The 20,904-nt window shown below is 47.7% G+C and overlaps 2 protein-coding genes across 2 annotated transcripts in view; both read right to left on the minus strand.

The window, feature by feature from the left end:
• Window positions 1–323: 323 nt before the first annotated feature.
• LOC132396517 (C-X-C chemokine receptor type 3-like) lies at window positions 324–15,074 on the minus strand. Its single transcript, XM_059974144.1, has 2 exons — window positions 14,857–15,074; window positions 324–1,811 (listed from the first exon to the last, which is right to left on the minus strand). The coding sequence occupies exons 1-2, from the start codon at window positions 14,923–14,925 to the stop codon at window positions 669–671; spliced, it is 1,212 nt and encodes a 403-aa protein (XP_059830127.1). The 5' UTR covers window positions 14,926–15,074; the 3' UTR covers window positions 324–668.
• The window catches only part of LOC132400995 (sialic acid-binding Ig-like lectin 8), a 146,452-nt gene continuing 140,478 nt past the window's right edge, over window positions 14,931–20,904 (minus strand). Inside the window, exon 9 of the mRNA XM_059982721.1 lies at window positions 14,931–15,036. Coding sequence (XP_059838704.1) covers window positions 14,931–15,036 — 106 coding nt within the window. The remainder of the gene's footprint in view (window positions 15,037–20,904) is intronic.

Genomic DNA, 20,904 nt, shown 5'->3' on the forward strand with positions numbered 1-20,904 from the left:
GCAGGATGGTCGACCTTTCGGGTCAGAATCCCGCTTTTAAACCCTACACCCCTCCACATCTCTGTGACCCACACCAGCCAACACGCCCCTCTCTGTCTCTGTGCCTCCATATGAGAGTGTATAAGAGAGAGAGAGAGAGAGAGAGAGAGAGAGAGAGGGGGAGAGAGAGGGGGAGACAGGGGGGAGAGAGAGGGAGAGAGAGAGGGGAGAGAGAGGGAGAGAGAGAGGGGAGAGAGAGGGGAGAGAGAGGGAGAGAGAGAGGGGAGAGAGAGGGGGAGACAGGGGGGAGAGAGAGGGAGAGAGAGAGGGGAGAGAGAGGGAGAGAGAGAGGGAGAGAGAGAGGGGAGAGAGAGGGAGAGAGAGAGGGGAGAGAGAGGGGAAAGAGAGGGAGAGAGAGAGTGTGAGAGAGGGGAGAGTGAGAGAGAGAGTGTGAGAGAAACTGCATGTGTGAGAGTAGGTGTTTGTGTGAGTGTGTGTGGAAGCTGTGTGGGAGTCTGAGTGTGTAGGGGGTGTGCAGAAGTGTGTGAGTGTGTAGGGGGTGTGCGGAAGTGTGTGAGTGTGTGTGGAAGCTGTGTGGGAGTGTAAGTGTGTAGGGGGGGTGCGGAAGTGTGTGAGTGTGTGTGGGTGTGGGGTGGAAGGATGGGTTTGGGTTGCGGCCCCTCCAAATTTCAGATCCAGGATTTGGAAGTGTTGCCAAGCTCGCTGCCGCTGGACACAGTGGAATTACGGCTGCGGTCATTCCAGTCCCTCCGCCAGGTCCCGGCCCGGTTCCACAGACCCCATCGGCTCAGCATGTCGCGCAGCTGCCCGCGGAAGCGGATGCCCACGAAGGCGTAGAGGAAGGGGTTCAGACAGCAGTGCAGGTTGGCCAGGCAGCCGGTCAATGTGTCGGCCAAGTCCATCCGCCGCTCGAAGGCGCAGTCCCGGCCCAGAGCGCCCAGCCGGTGCACAGTCTCCAACAAGAGCGTCACGTTGTACGGAGTCCAACAGAGCAGGAAGGCCAGGACCACTGCTGCGATCACCCTCAGCGCCCGCCATTCCCGGCGCCGCCGGGCTCCGTTCGCCCGGAGGATGGTGCGCCCGATGCTGAAGTAGCAGTAAGCCATGATCGTCAGCGGCAGCAGGAAGCCGGTGACATGGAAGAAGCAGCGGAGGCCTACCACCCAAGCCCGGTTTCCTTGCTTCCCGTAATGATGCACACACTGTGGGGAGCTCCCGTTGGACGGCAGGAGCCGCAGGTAGACGAAATCAGGCACGGTCAGCAGGAGGCAGGTCAGCCAGACGGCGAGGCTGGCCAGCAGTGCGCCAGTGGAGTGCCCCAGATGCCGGGGCCGCGCCGGGGTGGTGCGCACGACGGCCAGGTGCCGCTCGAAGCTGATGCACACCAGCGCGTAGAGACTGCTGTAGAAGCTGAGGTTGTACAGCGCGCCGACCAGCTTGCAGGCCGCCAAGCCGAAGATCCATCCCCGAGCCTGATCCACCGCCCAGAAGAGGAGGCTGGTAGCCAGAATCAGGTCGGCGAAGGCTAGGTGCGCCATGAAGACATCCATGGAGTACTGTCGGTGGTGCCGGCGGCCGCGTTCCAGCAACACGACGGCCAGCACCAGCACGTTGCTGACGAACCCCACCAGGAAGACGAGCAGGTACAAGACGAGCAGCAGCACTTGCTGGGCACGCTGGTCAGTCCCGCCACCTCCCCCGCCCCCGCACGGCTCAAAGTCACAGGGCGCCGCGATCTGGCAGGAGTCCGTGCTGACATTCGGCCACTCGATCCCTCCGTACAGCGTCAGGTTGTCCAATATGTCCAGATCCTGAGGGGGAGAGGGTTCAAAGAGTGAAGGTCTAATACAATGCCATGTGCACAGATACCTGTGCGTAATGAAAAACTTACTTGCTGCAGCATCGCAGGCACACAGTATCAGGGATGAAACTTTGACAAGAACAACTATATACAACAAAACAAACCCCCCATCTTCATATTTTGGCTTCTGCACCTTCTTTCTTTTCAGTTCTAATGAAGGGTCTCAGCCTGTTAATTCCGCTCCATAAATGTTGCCTGACTTGCTGAGTTCCTCTGGCGTTTTGTGTGTGCATTGCTCATTATTGGGTTTGTGCTGCTAAACCTGGTATTCCCGGGCAACACGCACGAAATGCTGGAGGAACGCAGCCGGCCAGGTCCACGTTCGGCCGAGTCAGGTCAGCAGGACCGGCAGCACGCTCTGCCCTAGCGCCTTACTGCCTGCCCGCCTGCCTGCCTGCCTGCCGTGCTTCCTCTGTAACCGCAACGCTCCACGCGTGCTTTCCTCCTGTTCTGCCCGGGCACAGTTTTCTAATGAGATGGTCTGAAAGGGCGGTGTGCCAGACAAGATTTTCACTGTGCTGTAGAGCATCACGGGAACAGGCGCGAAGTTGTGTCAAACCAATTAAATACTAGTTTATTAAGCTCCAGCATGAAGTAAGCCTTTCCGGCCCTTCAAGCTGTGCCGCCCAGCAATCCCCTGAGTTAATCCGAGCCTGGTTATGGGACAATTTATAATGACCAATTAACTTACTAACTGGACGGTGGGAGGAAACCGGAGCACCCAGAGAAACCCTCATTGTCACGGGGAGAACATACAAACTCCTTACAGACGGTGGTGGGAATTGAACCTGGCTCACCTGCACCGTGAATTTCCAACTGCACTAATCCCTTCTGCCTACACAATGTCCATATCCTTCCACTTTCCTCACATTCATGTGCCTATCTAAAAGTCTCTATTGTTTCTGCCACCACCACCCCAGGCAGGGTATTTCAGACACCCACCTCCCTCTTTGTAAAACACTGGTCCCTCACATTTCCTTTGAAATGACCCCCTCTCACTTTAAATACATGCCCCCTGGTATTAGACATTTCATGGGGAAAAGGTACTTTCTGCCTACTCTATCTATGCCTCTCATAATCTTGTAAACCTCAGTCAGATCTCCCCTCAGCTGCCACCAATCCAGAGAAAACTGCTTAATCTTTCGTTATAGCCATTTAATCTGTGCAGTATCCTGATAAACCTCTTCTGCGAATCGTTCCTATAACGGGACGGCCAGAACCACATACAGTTTCGGTACCAGTGATGATAATAAGCCATTGAACCAATTTATCACACTGAGGCAGTGATAAACGGACTGCTGATGATTTAAGAACAAAATGGTTGAAGGGAAGGAGCTGTTCCTGAACCTGGTGATGTGGGACTAAAGGTTTCCATACCTCCTGCCTGGCGGGAGCTGTGAGATGTTGGCATGGCCCAGATGGTGGGGATCTTTGATGCTGAATGCTGCCTTTTTGAGGCAGCGCCTCCTGTAGATACTACTGATGGTGGGAGATAAGGGAGGTGTTTCTCTGAAATTACTAAAGCAGATCATTGCATCATCTTCACCACAACTGCTGTCCGATATCAATTGGTCTATTACTGTCACAGGTACCAAGAGTGAAAAACTTTGTTTTCCTTGCCATCCATACAGATCATTTCATCACGTCAGTGTATTGAGGTAGTACAAAGGAAAGCAATAACAGAATGCAGAATAAAGTGTAACTGCTACAGAGAAATGCAGTCCAGATGCCCGATCTGAGGCAGTCCCGTTTATCCATGTTTGGCCTATACCCCTATAAATCTTTCTAATCCATGTACCTGTACAAGTGTCTTTTCAGTGTTGGCAGCTTATTTCACATACCAAATTCGGAATGGGGTAAATGGGTGAAAATGCTGCCCCTCGGGTTGCTTTTAAGTGTTTCCCTTCTCATCTTAAACCCAAACCTTCTAGTTCTTGATTCCCCATCTCTGGGAAAAACTGCACGTTCACCCTCGTGATTTTATACACCCTTAACAGGTCACATCTCAGTTTCTTAAATCATGGGAAAGAAATCCCAACCTGCCCAACCTCCTTCCTTAACTTAAAGTACTGGCAACATCCTCATAAATCTTATCTTCACTCTTTCCAGCTTATTGGCAGCTTTCCTATTGAAGGTCGATCACACAATACTCCAAGTGCAGCCTCACCAATGCCTTGGACAACTAACGTGACCTCACAGAAATAACATCAAAGTACTCCAAACCACAATGACCATTTCAGAATGGTAAAGTCATTATTGATTCATTACAATGTCAAAATCAAGTTTATTGTCATACACACAGATACAGGTGCAATCAAAACATGCCCGCAGCAGCATCCCATGCACAATGCATCACTCACAAGAAAAACATAATCATTCATAATTTTTACAGGAAAACACAGTTATAACAGAAAAGTCAATTTTAGTGCAAAGTGATCATGGTGCTGTTAAACTGTACATAAGTTATGACCAACTTTTACAAGAAATAACAAAATTAGAATTAAAAAAATGCATGTTGTAGCACAAAGTGGTCATGGTGTTGCTGTACCGAGGCAGTGATTAGGGTCGTGCTGGCTGGTTCAAGAACTGAACGGTTGAAGGGAAGGAGCTGTTCCTGACTGGGTGATGTGGGACTTCGGGCTTCTGGACCTCCGCCTGATGGGAGCTGGGAGAAGGTGGTCTGTGCCAGATGGTGAGGGGTCTTTGATAATGGATGTTGTGAATACCACTGATGGAGGTACTCTTGCACATTCAAACTTCTGAACTAGTGACATCAGTAGTTCAGGAAATGTGAGGAGGCTTTGGAGAGGTTTCAGAAAAGGTTCAATCCAGGATGCTGCCTGGATTAGAGGAGATGCACTCTTGGACAAACTTGGGTTGTTTTCCCTGGAACGGCAGAGGTGGAGTGGAGCTCTGAGAGAAGTTTATAAAATTATGAGAGGCATAAACAGGGTAGATATCTGGCATGTTTATCCCAGGGTGAACATGTCTAAAACTTGAGGGCAAATAGTTAAGGTGAGGGGGTCTAAGTTCAAAGGAGATGTGCAGGGCATTTTTTTGCCACAGAGAGTAAGTGGATGCCTGGAATGTGCTGCCAGGGTAGTGGTAGATGCGGATATGATAGAGGAGTTTAAGAGGCTTTTACATAGGCACTTGAATGTGCAAGGATAAGGACATTGTGAAGGTAGAGGGTCTGAGATGTCATTGGTTTGCTACAACCTCATGGGCAGAAGGTCCTGTTCCTGTGCTATACTGTTCTATGTTCTACCTTCCATATTCAAACTTCAAATTACAATATCACCATCCTGATCCAGGATGTATTTAATCCATTGCAGAAGTACCAGTACGGGAGGCTCCAAAGCACAGGATTCCAAGAGGTTGCAGAGTGTTGTAGGTCAGCCAGCTCTATCACCGGCACAACCCTCCCCACCATTGAGGGCATCTTCATTTGAGGCAGCATCCATCACTAAGGCAGCTCACAATACTGGACACATAGTCATGGAACCCTGTATCACAGAAACAGACCCTTTGGCCCATCTAGTCCATACTGATTTGGTTTCTGCCTAGTCCCACCTCTCCGCACCTGAACCATATCTTTGTATGTTCTCATGCGTAATTTAAATTGAACCAGGACCCACCACTTGCACCACCTTCTGTGTGAGGAAGCTCCCTCTTGGTTGCTTTCAAGCATTTCACCTTCCACCCGAACCGTATGACCTTCCATCCAACCTGAGCAAAACCCGCCTGCCCTCTCCTCATTTCTGTCATCCTCTACCTTACAGGAGCCTGAAGAAGCACTCCGTGATTTAAGAACTGCTTGTATCCATCCTGCATCAGATTCCTGTATGGTCCATGAGTCATAAGACCTTAAGCCATTGCAGCAGAATTAGGCTCTTCCATCTATCGAGTCCACTCCACCAGTCAATCATGACTGTTTCATTATCCCTCTCATCCCCACTCTCCTCCCTTCTCTCTGTCACATGAATAATACCCCGACTAATGAATCACCACTTTAAATATACACAATGACTTGGTCTCCACAGCTGTCTGGCTGTGAATTCCGTATATTTGTTACCCTCTGGATAATGAAATACTTCCTCATCTCTGTTCTAAAGGGATGTTCCTCTATTCTGAAGCTGTGCCATCTGGTCCTTGACTCCCCCACTGTAGGAAACATCCTCTCCATACCCACTTGATCCAGGCCTCTCAATATTCCGTTGGTTTATCTCCCCCACATTCTTATCAAAGTCATTGAGTACAGGCCTGGAACCATCAAACAGTCCTCTTACATTAACCCTTTCATTCCCAGCATCATTCTCATAAAACTCCTCTGGAACCTCTCCAATGGCAGCACATCCTTTCTTAGATAAAACTGTTGACAATGCCATCTGACCAATGCCTTATAGAGCCTTAGCATTACATCTCGCTGTTGCATTCTAGTCCTTTCAAAGTGAATGCTAACATTGCATTTGCCTTCCTCACCACCAAGGCAACTTGCAAGTTAACCTTCAGGAATCTTGTGCGAGGATTCCCAAGCACCTCTCATTTCTGAATTTTCTCCCCGTTTAGAAAATAGTCTACACCTTTATTCCTTCTACCAAAATGCAAGGTTATACTCTTCCCGACACTGTATTCCATCTGCCACTTCTTTGCCAATTCTCCTACTCCTGTATTACAACAGATTATTTAAAAATAATAAAATTCTTGCACCCATGAACACATCGCTCAAGTGGACAACTAGAGTCTTTTTCCCGCAGAAATAGCAAATATGAGTGTGTATCATTTTAAGCTGATTCCGGAGGAAAGTGTAGGTGGGATGTCCGAGGTGGGTTTATTATTTTACACAAAGAGTGGTGGAGGTGGAACGCCCTGCCGGGAGAGGTGATAGAGGCTGATACAACAGGGACACTTAACAGACAAATGGATGACAGAAAAACGGGGGGCCACGTAAGAGGGAAGGGCTAGATTCATCTCAGAACAGGTTATAAGATCAACACATCATGGGCCCAAAGGTCTGTGCTGTGCTGTAATATTTTCTGTTGAGTGTATTTGCTGAATACTTGTGTATGGATGAACGACAATTAAACTAGAACTTCAGCTGCTCTATGCGGCAGCCCGTACGGAAGATCCCCAATGTGGAAGGGAAAGGCAGCCTTTTAGGACTTCCTCTGGGATCCACCTGCACCCAACACCTCCCCCCTCCAACTTCCAGGTGGAAAGACGATCGACCGCCGGGGCAAGTCGCACCCATGAGAAGCGGCGAGTGTGAGACATCATGTACAGAATCCACATCTGGTTCAGTATCACTGGCGTCTGCGGGTTTTCAGCAGCAGTACAATGCAACACATAACAGTTAAAAACTATAATAAGGAGTACATAATAATATAAGAAATTAAAACAAATTAGTATTGCAAAAAGAGCAGAAAAAGAAGACAATAGAAAAACACTGCAAATTAATGAATTAAAAGCAGGAATAGCGAGGCAGATTTAATGGGTTCACGGACCGTTTAGAAATTGATTTATTGTGTATAGTTCTGGTCACTGCTGCTCTGTGAAAAGGAAAGCTTCTCACTGTATCTCGGCAGAGTGCGAGGCCTGCTGGGGTTCAGAGTTCAGTTCTGACGTCATCTGTACGTCCTCAGTGTCTGATTTCCTCTCACGGCTTCAAGGTGGACCAGTTAGTGAAGAAATTGGGCTTTGTCGACCGTCCCGCGGCTCAAAGAGCTGGTTCCCTGAGTAAACCGATATCTGCTATTAAACTAGAAAGCGGAGGGGGAAGATTTATCGGGAAGTTGCTCGGACTTGGGGGCCCAAGTCAGAAGGAGAGCTTGTGCAGAGTAGGACATTGAGGAGCGACCTCACAGGGGGCACAGACAGGGTGAAAGCACACCGTCTTTTCTCCCCCGGGATGGGGTGATTAAAAACACCAGGGCAGAGATTGAAGAAATTGCTCCTCATCCCCGTTCTGAAGGGATGTCCTATTCTGAAACTGTCCCCTCTGGTCTCAGGCTCACCCGCTATAGAAAACATCCTCTTCACGTCCACTCCATCCAGGCCTTTCAATATTTGATAAGTTTCAATGAGAGACCCCTTGTTCTACTAACCCGCAGCGAGTACAAGCCCAGAGCCATCAAATGCTCCTCACACATTAACCCTTTCATTCCTAGAATCATTCTTGTAAACCTCCTCTGGGCCCTCTCCAATACCAGCACTTCCTTTTCTAGATACGAGGCAGTAAGCTACTCTCCGTGCTCTATCTGTGGTTCGACCACCGCATTATAAAGCCTCAGCATCACATCTTTGTGTTTATATTTTAGTCCTCTGGACCTGAGTGCTTACATTGTGTCTCCCTCCCCGAGGACGGATGGACTCCCAACAGAGGGAGGGAACGGGTGAAGGGTTACCAGATCAATTTATTTATCCGGGGACAAGGTTAATCAGTTGAAGGTGGGATCCTCTGTTTGGGAAAATGAGATACAAAACCCTCAATGGGGAGGGGGGTTCACCCTGGCTAGGGAGTCCAGGACTAGGGGTCCCTGTCTGAAAATGAGGGCTCAGCCATTTGTGTTGGACGCAGGAGAGATTCCTTCTCCCAGAAGGTCGGGGAAGCTTAATCTGACAAAGGAGCAAGTGTCCTATTTCCGAGTTTGTGGATGATGCCAAGATGTGAAGGGAGGTCCAGGGAGGGATATTGCTAGGATAAGAGAATGGACAGGGGCATGCCATATGGAAAATTGTGAAGCCATACGAGATGGTATATTTTTAAATGTTCAAAATCAATGTCAAGTTGATTGAGATGTACACAAGCCCATGTTCACAGGTGCAATGAACAACCTGCCTGCAGCAGCATCACAGGATGCATTCAAGGCCCCTGAACCAATCCAAAAATGACCGATCCTTTTCCGATCAGCTTGATCTTTATTTATCTGATGTACAGAAGGATCTGGGGTTCTGGGTACATACAGAACATAGAAGAGGACAGCGCAGGGACAGGCCATTCAGCCCACAATGTTGTGCTGAACCCACTAAAAAGCAAATCAAAAGGCCCCAAACCCTGAACCCTCCTCCCTGCACCATGCCCAGATTCCTCCATCTCGCTCGTATCCACCTGCCTATCCAAGTGGCTCTTAAAAGCCTCTCATGTATTTGCCTCTGCCACATATCAGACAGCACATTCCAGGCTCCACCACTCACTGAGTGAAAAACTTTCCCCTCACATTCCCTTTGCACTTACCCCCCTCTCACTTTCAATGCAAACCCTCTGAATTAGACATTTCACCCCGGGAAACAGATACTCTCTGTCCTCTCATAATCTTACAAGCCTCTATCAGATCTGTCCTCAGCCTCCGGCGCTGCAGAGAAAACAACCCCAGTTTACCCAGCCTCTTACGACAGCACACTAACCAGGCAGCTTGGTAAACCTCTTCTGCATCCTCAACATCCTGTTCTACAATGAGGTGACCAGAACTGTGCACAATACTTAAGATGTAGCATAACCAGAGTTTTATAAAGTTGCAAAATAACCTCTTGACCTTGTTGAACTCAATGCCACAATAAAGGCAAGCATTGCATAAGCCTTCTTGACCACCTGTGTAGCCACTTCATAGAGCTATGAACTTGGATCCCAAGATCTCTATGTTCAGCAACACTGTGAAGGAAATTGCTCTTAACAGTGTACTGACTTTGCCTGCCAAAGTGCAAAACCTCACATTTTTCTGGGTTAAATGCCATCTGCCATTTATCTAACCAAATTTGCGTCTGATCTATATCGCATGATATTCTTTGCCAGCCTTCTAAACTATCCACAGTTCCACCAGTTTCGAGTACCATCCAGCAAACTTAGTAACCCATCCATCTCCATTTTCAACCAGGTCATTTATAAACATCACAAACAGTAGAAGCCCAAGCACATTGTTCAAAGGTCAAAGAAAAGGGCCCAAAGCATTGTTGAGGATCCCGAACACCCATCCCAGAAACTCTTTGACCCACTACCATCAAGAAAGAGGCACAGGAGCATCAGGACCAGGACTACCAGACTGAGTAACAGTTCCCTTTCTCAGGCTGCCACCAATGAGGTATTTGACTAACCTATTTATAGTATAATATGTTGGTTTATTATGCCATGTGTGATATAGGTTGTGTGGGTGGCACTGTGGTCCAGAGGAACATTATTATTTTTGGTTGTATGTACAGTGGAGAATACAATAAAGTTGAACTAAAATTTATTATCAAAATACATAGATGTCACCATATACAACCCTGAGGTCCATTTTCTTGTGGGGCATTCATAGTAAACACTAAGAAAACACAATAGAATCAATGAAAAACTGCATACAGCAACGACAAATGGCCCATGTGCAAAAGACAATAAATTGTGAAAATACAAAGAGAAAAAAAGTGATACACATAATAAAAAGATTATAGTAACAGTTGCTCCTTGAAAATGGCAGACAGGTTGGTAAAGAAGATGGGGTAGTACCATAGACAGGCTGGGTAACATAGACGGGATGGTAACATAGACAGGCTAGTAACGTAGACAGGCTGGTAACATAGACGGGATGGTAACATAGACAGGCTGGTAACGTAGATGGGGTGGTAATGTAGATAGGATGGTAATGTAGACAGGATGGTAATGTAGACAGGATGGTAACGTAGACCAGGATGGTAACGTAGACAGGATGGTAACGTAGACAGGATGGTAACGTAGACAGGATGGTAACGTAGACAGGATGGTAACGTAGACAGGATGGTAACGTAGACAGGATGGTAACGTAGACAGGATGGTAACGTAGACAGGATGGTAACGTAGACAGGATGGTAACGTAGACAGGATGGTAACGTAGATAGGATGGTAACGTAGACAGGATGGTAACGTAGACAGGATGGTAACGTAGACAGGATGGTAACGTAGACAGGATGGTAACGTAGACAGGATGGTAACGTAGACAGGATGGTAACGTAGACAGGATGGTAACGTAGACAGGATGGTAATGTAGACAGGATGGTAACGTAGACAGGATGGTAACGTAGACAGGATGGTAACGTAGACAGGATGGTAACGTAGACAGGATGGTAATGTAGACAGGATGGTAATGTAGACAGGATGGTAACGTAGACAGGATGGTAATGTAGACAGGATGGTAACGTAGACAGGATGGTAATGTAGACAGGATGGTAATGTAGACAGGATGGTAAAGTAGATGGGGTGGTAATGTAGACAGGGTGGTAAAGAAGGTCTACAGCATGCTTCCTTCAATTATTAGGGCGTTAGTTATATACGAGTCAAGAAGTAATTTTGCAGCTGTATAAAAGTTCAGTTAAACCACACAGAATATTGTGTGCAGATCTGGTTGCAGCATTATAGGAGGGATGTGGAGCTTCGAAAAGGCTCAGAAGATCTGCCCAGACAAGGCATGTGCTATAAGAAGAGGTTTCACCAACTTGGGTTGTTTTCTCCAGAGGGGTGGAGACTGATTGGAGACCTGACAGAGGTTTCTAAGAATATGAGAGTCACAGAGAGAAAAGAATCCTTTACTCCGGGGATGAGATGTTTGATATTAGAGGGCATGCAATTAAATGGGGGGTGGTTAGTTTAAAGAAGATGTACAGTGCATTTTTATTTCACAGAGTGGTGAGTACCTGGAATGAGCTGGAGAGGCATTTAGATAAACACGTGAATATGCAGGGAAGGGATGGATATGGTCAACACGAAGGGAGCTTGAGGTTCTGGTCACCACACAATAGGGAGGAGATCGGAGGGTGTGGAGGATATTCAAAATCAAAGCAAATTTATTATCGAAGTACAGTGGTCACTTTGTTTTGTACACCTGTTCACGAATCCATGCCATGCTCTCTTCTCATCACTGTATTCAGGAGGGAGGTGCAAGGGCCTTGGAACCCACACTATTAGGTTCAGGAACAGTCATCCATCAGACTCTGATGGATCTGGAAAATGTCAGGAAAATGAATCTCAGGGTTGTACATGGTGACATATAAGTACCTTGTTAATAGATTTACTTTGAGCTTTGATGCAAATATCTAACCAAACAATCATGTGGCTGCAATTCAATGGTTAAAAGCATGCAGACATGGTCAAGGGGTTCAGTTGTTGCTCAGACCAAACATCAAAATGGGACAAAAATGTGATCTAAGTGATTTTGACCATGGAATGATTGCTGGTGCCAGATGGGGTGGTTTGAGTATCTCAGAAACTGCTGATCTCCTGGATTTTCACACACACACAACATAGTTTACAGAGAATTATGTGAAAAACAAAATAAAACATTCAGTGACCAGCAATTCTGTGGGTGAAAATGCCTCGATAATGAGAGAGGGCAGAGGAGAATAGACTGTTCTTTCCAAACTGACAGGAATGCGACAGCAGCTGAAATAAGCATATGTCACGGTAGTGGTTTGTAGAAGAGCATCTCTGAAAGCATAACACGTTGAACCTTGTGACCATCCGAGTCAGGATCAGATTGGTCCGAGTCAGCATGGGGAAATCATGCTTGACTAATCTTCTGGAATTGTTTGAGGATGTAACAATGAAAATGGACAAGGGATGGCAGTGGATGTAGTGTACCTGGACTTTCAGAAAGCCTTTGATAAGGTCTCACATAGGAGATTAGTGTGCAAAATTAGAGCACATGCTATTGGGGGTAAGGTACTAACATGGATAGAAAATTGTTGGCTGACAGGAAACGAAGAGTAGGGATTAACGGGTCCTTTTCAGAATGGCAGGCTGTGACTAGTGGGGTACCGCAAGGCTCGGTGCTGGGACTGCAGCTATTTACAATATATATTAATGATTTAGATAAAGGGATTAAAAGTAACATCAGCAAATTCGCAGATGACACAAAGCTGGGTGGCAGTGTGAAATATGCGGAGAACGTTAGGAGAATGCAGGGTGACTTGGACTGGTTGGGTGAGTGGGCAGATGCATGGCAGATGCAGTTTAATGTGGATAAATGTGAGGTTATCCACTTCGGTGGCAAGAACAGGAAGGCAGATTACTATCTGAATGGTGTCAAGTTAGGAAAAGGGGAAGTACAACGAGATCTAGATGTCCTTGTTCATCAGTCACTGAAAGTAAGCGTGCAGGTACAGCAGGCAGTGAAGAAAGTTAATGGCATGTTGGACTTCATAACAAGGGGAGTTGAGTATAGGAGCAAAGAGGTCCTTCTGCTGTTGTACAGGGCCCTGGTGAGACCACACCTGGAGTACTGTGTGCAGATTTGGTCTCCAAATTTGAGGGAGGACATTCTTGCTATTGAGGGAGTGCAGCTTAGGTTCACGAGGTTGATTCCCGGGATGGTGGGACTGTCATATGTTGAAAGATTGGAGCGACTGGGCTTGTATACACTGGAATTTAGAAGGATGAGAGGGGATCTGATTGAAACATATAAGATTATTAAGGGTTTGAACGTGCTAGAGGCAGAAAACATGTTCCCGATGTTGGGGAAGTCCCAAACCAGAGGCCACAGTTTAAGAATAAGGGGTCGGCCATTTAGAACAGAGATAAGGAAAAGCTTTTTCACCCAGAGAGTGGTGGATATGTGGAATCCTTTGCCTCAGAAGGCAGTGGAGGTCAATTCTCTGGATGCTTTCAAGAAAGAGTTAGATAGAGTTCTTAAAGATAGCGGAGTCAAGGGATATGGGGAGAAGGTAGGAACGGGGTACTGATTGTGGATGATCAGCCATGATCACATTGAATGGCGGTGCTGGATCGAAGGGCCGAATGGCCTACTCTTGCACCTATTGTCATGCACACACGCTCAGTGGCCACTTGGTTAGGTGCGTCACCACACACCGCCTTGAGATTCATTTCCATTTACAGGAAAATAAAGAAGTATGGGGAAAGAATACATAAACAAACAACCAACTTGCAAAAGAAGATTCCCCGAGACTTTGCTCGGGACGGGCGGTTCCAGTGACGAGGAGGGAAGGGAGACGCTGGGTCTGTTCCCTCTGGAGCGGGGGGTGGGCAGCCAGACCTGCTGGAGGTGGGACAACATTATGACAGGGAGAGACGGAGAAAAGTCCCGTGGGAGAGGGATGTGAAACGAAAGGTTTGGGGTATTGGGCAGGAGGTGTTGAGAGGGTGTAAAGAAGTTTATTTCTCTCACGGGTGGGCGGGGGGTGCTTTGGGATGTAACTGCGTTTCGTGATAACGTGGGAGTGGCAGAGACTCTGACTGCGCTGACAGAGTGTCCGTGCGAACACTGGAACCGCCGATGCGGCGCTGGCGAACAGCCGCGGTGTCGCTGGGGTTCAAGGGGCGAAACCTCGTTTGGATCGCGATTGTTAATAGCAGAAGGGGTTAAATCCCAAAGACCCTCTGTCCTGTGAGTCACAACGTGATTAGAAGGACGGCGAAAGAGAAAGAGAAAACTCAATGATATTCATTCTGAATATTCGATTATGGTGTTCGGAAATTTCTGACGACAGCTTAGTCATATCTCAACTGTAATATCTCCCAAACTACGTCGGGTATGCTCTCTCTTCACTCCTGCCATCAGGAAGAAGCACAAGAGCCTCAGGACTCGCACCACCAGGTTCAGGAACAGTTATTACCCCTCAGCCATCAGGCTCTTGAACCAAGGGGATAAATTCACTCGCCCCAACACTGACTCCACAACCTATGGGTTCACTTTCAAGGACCATGATTTTATCATTATAATTATGTCTTTTTCCTTTTGTGTTTGCACAATTTGTTTGTCCGTCTTGTGCGCGGGCTTTTTAAATTCTGCTGTATTTTTTTCTCGAGTTACTGTGAATGCGCACAAGGAAATGAATCTCGCTACTTTGCGGTGACATTGGTATTAACTTTACTTTGATCTTTGAAGGTCGATCCTTCGCTTTGATCTGGCCTCTCCATTCAGATAAGGGACACCCCGTCTCCCCACACATCCAAAGGTTGGAACTACCCTCCCGGACACTGAGCCGCGTTTGGTCCGAGTTCGCTTCCAGAGCGACCTGGAACGGACGGAACTCACCACGGAGGAGCCTTCGTAACCATCGTAACCACCGTAACCATCGTAGACTTTGTAATAGTAGCCTGCCATGGCAGTCAGACAGTCGGGCAGCGGACACGCTCCATGGAGTTGGAATACACGTCCTCGGTGGGCTGCTCCGGTCGCAGGCGGACCTCGTTGCGGTCCCCAGCGGTACACAGTCTGGAGACGCCCCGCACATCAGGTGAGAAGGGTGAGCGATGGAGCAGCTCGGCAACAGCTCTGCTCCCTACTCACGGCCCCTCCCACAACCCTGCACCCTCCTCGCTACCCCTGCACACAGCACTTCCTCTTTGCCGTCCGATGTTGGGACTTGGACAGATTGACTCTATGAAACAGACCGTTCGGCCCGACAGTTGTGTACTGACCCATTCATACCAGTCGTGTTGAATCCTTCTCAAGTCCCTTAGATTCCCCACACACACACACGAGAGCCACCATACGACATGGGAGGACAATGAGGCCATTCGGCTCATTGAGTCTGCTCCGCCATTCCATCACGGCTGATTTATTTCCCCTCTCAACCCCACTCCTCTGCCTTCTCCCTGTAACCTTTACTAATTTAAAACTGATCACCTCCGCCTATCGGATATCCAATGTACTCCCCCACCCCGCACGTCGTTGGGATACGCGAGGGTATTGGAGCCAAAGGGGGGGGGGGGTGGTCACTCTCTCTCACACACACAAAGCGGTGGAGGACAGGATGGAACCTGCTTCTCTGGGGCTGTGAGAATGCCGGTCTACCCACTGCACTACCCAGAGTGTCTACCTCCACTCCCAGCCCCTCCCCGCCACCCCTCTGGAGTGAGGGCTCAAGATAGAGAGTTGGAACATCCTGGACCTTCCCATCCCGGGTTGCGGACTACGGAGGGGACCCCCCCCCCCCCCAGCTGCGGAACCGATTGTGGCTCTTGTATCTTGCACAATTGGACCTCAATCTGGCACCTGCCTTGAACTGGGGATCTGGTGCAGGCGCGTAGCAGCGATCCGTCACCCAGATCAGCTCAGCCATCACCAGCTCGACTCAGCAGCTGTCTTGGGCAGTATTTACTGCCCCAGGGTTTTACCCCGGTCTTCTCACGTCCAAGAGTCTCCTAGAAATCCCCTCCCCGCTGAGCCCTCTCTGAGGGCTGAGGTGTGTGTGTGTGTGTGTGTGTGTGTGTGTGTGTGTGTGTGTGTGTGTGTGTGTGTGTGTGTGTGTGTGTGTGTGTGTCTGTGTCTGTGTGTGTGTGTGTGTGTGTGTGTGTGGTGTGTCTGTGTGTGTGTGTGTAAGTGTGTTTGAGAGAGGGGGGGAGGGGAGAGAGAGGAAAGAGAGAGGGGAGGGAGAGAGAGAGGGGGAGAGGGAGAGAGAGAGGGGGGAGGGGAGAGAGGGAGAGAGAGAGGGGGAGAGAGAGAGAGAGAGGGGGAGGGGAGAGAGAGAGGGAGGGGAGAGAGAGAGAGGGGGAGGGAGGAGAGAGAGAGAGATAGAGAGGGGAAGAGGGAGAGAGAGGGGGAGAGGGAGAGAGAGGGGGAGGGGAGAGGAGAGAGAGGGGGGAGGGAGAGGAGAGAGGGGAGGGGAGGAGAGGGAGAGAGAGAGAGGGGGAGGAGAGGGAGAGAGGGGGAGGGGAGAGAGGAGAGAGAGAGGGAGAGGGAGAGAGGGGAGAGAGGAGAGAGGGAGAGAGAGGGAGAGAGAGGAGGGGAGAGAGGGGAGAGGGAGGAGAGAGAGAGAGATAGAGAGGGGAAGAGGGAGGAGAGAGGGGGGGAGAGGGGAGAGAGAGAGGGGGAGGGGAGAGAGGGGGGAGGGGAGAGAGAGAGGGGGAGGAGGAGAGAGAGAGGGAGAGAGGGAGGAGAGGAGAGGGGAGAGAGAGAGGGAGGGGAGAGAGGAAGAGGGGAGGAGAGAGGGAGAAAGGGAGGAGGGGGAGAGAGTGGGAGCTTGATAGAAAGGGGGAGAGGCCAGGAGATAGAAAGGAAAGCAAGAAAGAGGAGGGGAGACAGAAGATTAGAGATTGAGGTAGTGAGTGTGAGAGGGAAGCAGTATTTTGGTGAGACTTTCCGTTTCTGCACGGTAAGTTAAGGTGAATGTACACCTGTGTGAGATAATGCACACACGGTGTGAGCGAACAGATGGGGTGTGTGTATTTTGTGAATATTTGTGGCTGAATCTGAGTTTTTGCGACCATATGTGTGTATATCATAGTATAGATGTGTGTCTGTGTGTTTTTTATATGTGTCTGTGTGTATATCATAGTATAGATGTGTGTCTGTGTGTTTTTTATATGTGTCTGTGTGTATATCATAGTATAGATGTGTGTGCTGTGTGTTTTTATATGTCTGTGTGTATATCATAGTATAGATGTGTGTCTGTGTGTTTTTTATATGTGTCTGTGTGTATATCATAGTATAGATGTGTGTCTGTGTGTTTTTATATGTGTCTGTGTGTATATCATAGTATAGATGTGTGTCTGTGTGTTTTTTATATGTGTCTGTGTGTATATCATAGTATAGATGTGTGTCTGTGTGTTTTTTATATGTGTCTGTGTGTATATCATAGTATAGATGTGTGTCTGTGTGTTTTTATATGTGTCTGTGTGTATATCATAGTAATAGATGTGTGTCTGTGTTTTTTATATGTGTCTGTGTGTATATCATAGTATAGATGATGTGTGTCTGTGTGTTTTTTATATGTGTCTGTGTGTATATCATAGTATAGATGTGTGTCTGTGTGTTTTTATATGTGTCTGTGTGTATATCATAGTATAGATGTGTGTCTGTGTTTTTTATTTGTGTCTGTGTATATCATAGTATAGATGTGTGTCTGTGTGTTTTTTATATGTGTCTGTGTGTATATCATAGTATAGATGTGTGTCTGTGTGTTTTTATATGTGTCTGTGTGTATATCATAGTATAGATGTGTGTCTGTGTGTTTTTTATATGTGTCTGTGTGTATATCATAGTATAGATGTGTGTCTGTGTGTTTTTATATGTGTCTGTGTGTATATCATAGTATAGATGTGTGTCTGTGTGTTTTTTATATGTGTCTGTGTGTATATCATAGTATAGATGTGTGTCTGTGTGTTTTTATATGTGTCTGTGTGTATATCATAGTATAGATGTGTGTCTGTGTTTTTTATATGTGTCTGTGTGTATATCATAGTATAGATGTGTGTCTGTGTGTTTTTATATGTGTCTGTGTGTATATCATAGTATAGCTGTGTGTCTGTGTTTCTGTATTTGTGTCTGTGAGTCTGTGGATCTGCAGTGGTGAATAAGATTCTCTCTATTTCTCTCTCTGTGAAAGAAAATGATAAAGCGAGGATTCATTTTGAATTAGATGTTGTCACTAGCTAGATATTGCTCTAGCCATTGGGTCATGACATGAGAGTGACAGGATGACAGGTAGGTGCTGGCTTGCTTCCGCGAGCTAATAATAACTGAAATGAGGTATGGTTAAATGCTATTTTCTGAGATTTTATAGCAAGCACCAAATGGAGGAACTAACTTGTATCTTGTATCTCGGGCAGGGTTAGCTGTGTGCAGTGGGGGGGGGGGGCATGAGTGAGAGGTTGAGAGAGGAGCTGGTAGTGGGGCCCAAGGTATCGCAGTTGTGCCCGAGCCTGAAGGGTTTAGGTGAGGGGGTACAGAGGTCTCAGAAGGATTAGGGAACTCCCAGATAGTTTGGCCTATATAGCGCCTGAGGAACAGGGTGTAAGGTTTACTGTTGTGGGGAGGAGATGTCACTGCTTGTGCTTGGAATAACAGTGTGTTGGCAGGAAAGGTGGGAGTTATTTAATAGTCATGAGGACGTGACTTTTATTTGGTGGGGGGGAGAATGTAAAGGGGGTTTCTTCTTTTTTCTTTGTTACCGTGTATGTAATCAAAATGGCGTTCTTTGTCTTGTTAAAAGCAGGTCTGCTTCTTTGTTGCGAGAGAGTGTGCTAAAGCAGGAACGCTCCTTTTTTGCGAGAGAGTGCTGGAAGCTTGTTTGGGTTAAAATTTACTGATAACGAGAATTGTATTCCTTTGTAAACCAATTGGGACTAATGTTGTTCTTTCTTCTGAGTCTGTGAACTATTGTTGGCGGACTTTTGGGGAGATCGGCGCAAGGGGGTGAGAGGGAGGGAGGACGCGATGCTGTAAGCTGGGCGAGGAACGGACCCCAAGCGGGGGTCCGAGGCCAGGAGGAACTCCGAGGAGAGGGGGACGAAGATAGATGTGCTTGGTTGACCATTCGGGTGGTCCTGAGCTGCGAGTCGAGGAGTTCGGAGGGGATCGAATGGTGGCCAGAAGACTTCAATAATTGAGCTCCAACGGTTGTGCACGAAGTGGTTTGGACTTTGATAAGTTTGGCACCTTTACTTTATTTTTCTCTTCATATATACTGTATCGTTATTAATCACTTAGTTATAGTAACCTTTATAAATTGTACTTATTTAATCGCATATGGTGTACTGTCTGTTTTTGGGTGAGGCGGGGGACCTCACACAGCATCCACACCAGCTGATTACCCAGTTTGGCGGGGCCGAAGGCTGCTCCCCCTAGACGAGAACGAGCTGAGCGAGCCTGAGGCGACCCAGGGGGGTTGCATAAACGTTAATTAACATAAATTATACATAGCTTACCCAGCATGGTAAACATAACAGCATTGGAGCAATATTATGAAATGGGAAAGAGTGAGTGATTGGGGCTCACGTGTTGGCTCAAGAACCAAATGTTTGAAGGGAATTTGCTGTTCCTGAACCTGGCGGTGTGGGGACTTTGAGATTCTGTCCCCTCCTGACCGATGGGAGCTGGGAGAAGATGGCACAGTCCGGACGGTGAGGGATCTTTGATGGTGGATGCTTTTCAGGGAACACCATCTTGTTGATACTAGGGAGGTATTGGTGTATTATTCACATGTACATTATTCTCAGCACAGCTGCTGAGTGACAAGTCCTGCATCGCGTGGTGAAGGCGGCCCAGCAAATTGTCAGGATGGAGCTCCCAGGACTGGACACCATCTACTCCAGCTGACTCAGGAGGAAAGCTGTCAGCATAACCAGAGACACCACACACCCCGGCCACTCCCCTGTTTGACCTGCTGTCGTCCAGCAAAGGTTCAGGACACTAAAAGCCAGAATAAATAGACTGAGGAACAGCTTCTACCCCAGAGCTGTGGCCTCCATCACACCACTCCCACAGGACGATGACTGAAACTGTGAGCACACACAAGGACTCAAATACTTGCACTAACGGCACTTTTGTGCATTACTGGGATATTCTGGTGCTGCTGTAACTCATTTTCTGCTACTTCTCTATTTAATACTGTTTCTGTATCACTGTCTTATTTTTATCTACCGCTTTGCTTGGTTGCCTGAGAGGAAGCCAAACAGAGTTTCACTGTACCTATGTATAATGACAATAAAAATCATTCTATTCAATTCAATGTACTAAGATACGGTAAAAAGCATGTCTTCTATAAGTTTGTCAGAGGTTAAAGTACATGGATCCACATGTACAATGAGAAACGAACGTACAGCGCAGCATTCAGAAGGAAAACGTCAATAGTACATACAGTACAGAGAGATTCGTAAGAATTACACGATTAGAAGAAAGGGAAAGTTGATACACTGAGGCAGTGATTAGGGCTGTGTCAGTGGATTGCAGAACTGAAAGGTTGAAGCCTGAATTCCTGAACCTGACATCTTCTGTATCTCTTGGCCGATGGTACCAGCTAGAAGATGGACTGCACTCTGCCTGGAGGTTGGAGACCAGTGGTGTTTCACGGGGATCTCTTCTGAAAGCTGCTCTCTTTTGTTTGGAGGAGCAACATCTCATATTGTTTCGGTAGTCTCCAACCTTACAACATCAAGTTCTGCATCTTCTGGTAACCATTTTCCCATCTTCCCTTGTCCCTGTGGCCCCATAACCTCTTTCGTTTCCCTCCTCCACCTGCGCCCTTCTTCCTCTGGTTCCCCACCCTCTTCCTTCATTCCATGCCTGCTGTCCTCTCCTCTCACGTTCCTACTCCTTCACCTCTTTGTCCCTACCACCTGTTTCCTCCCATCAAACCCC

This window comes from Hypanus sabinus, chromosome 1, assembly GCF_030144855.1.
Source record: "Hypanus sabinus isolate sHypSab1 chromosome 1, sHypSab1.hap1, whole genome shotgun sequence".
NCBI lineage: Eukaryota > Metazoa > Chordata > Chondrichthyes > Myliobatiformes > Dasyatidae > Hypanus > Hypanus sabinus.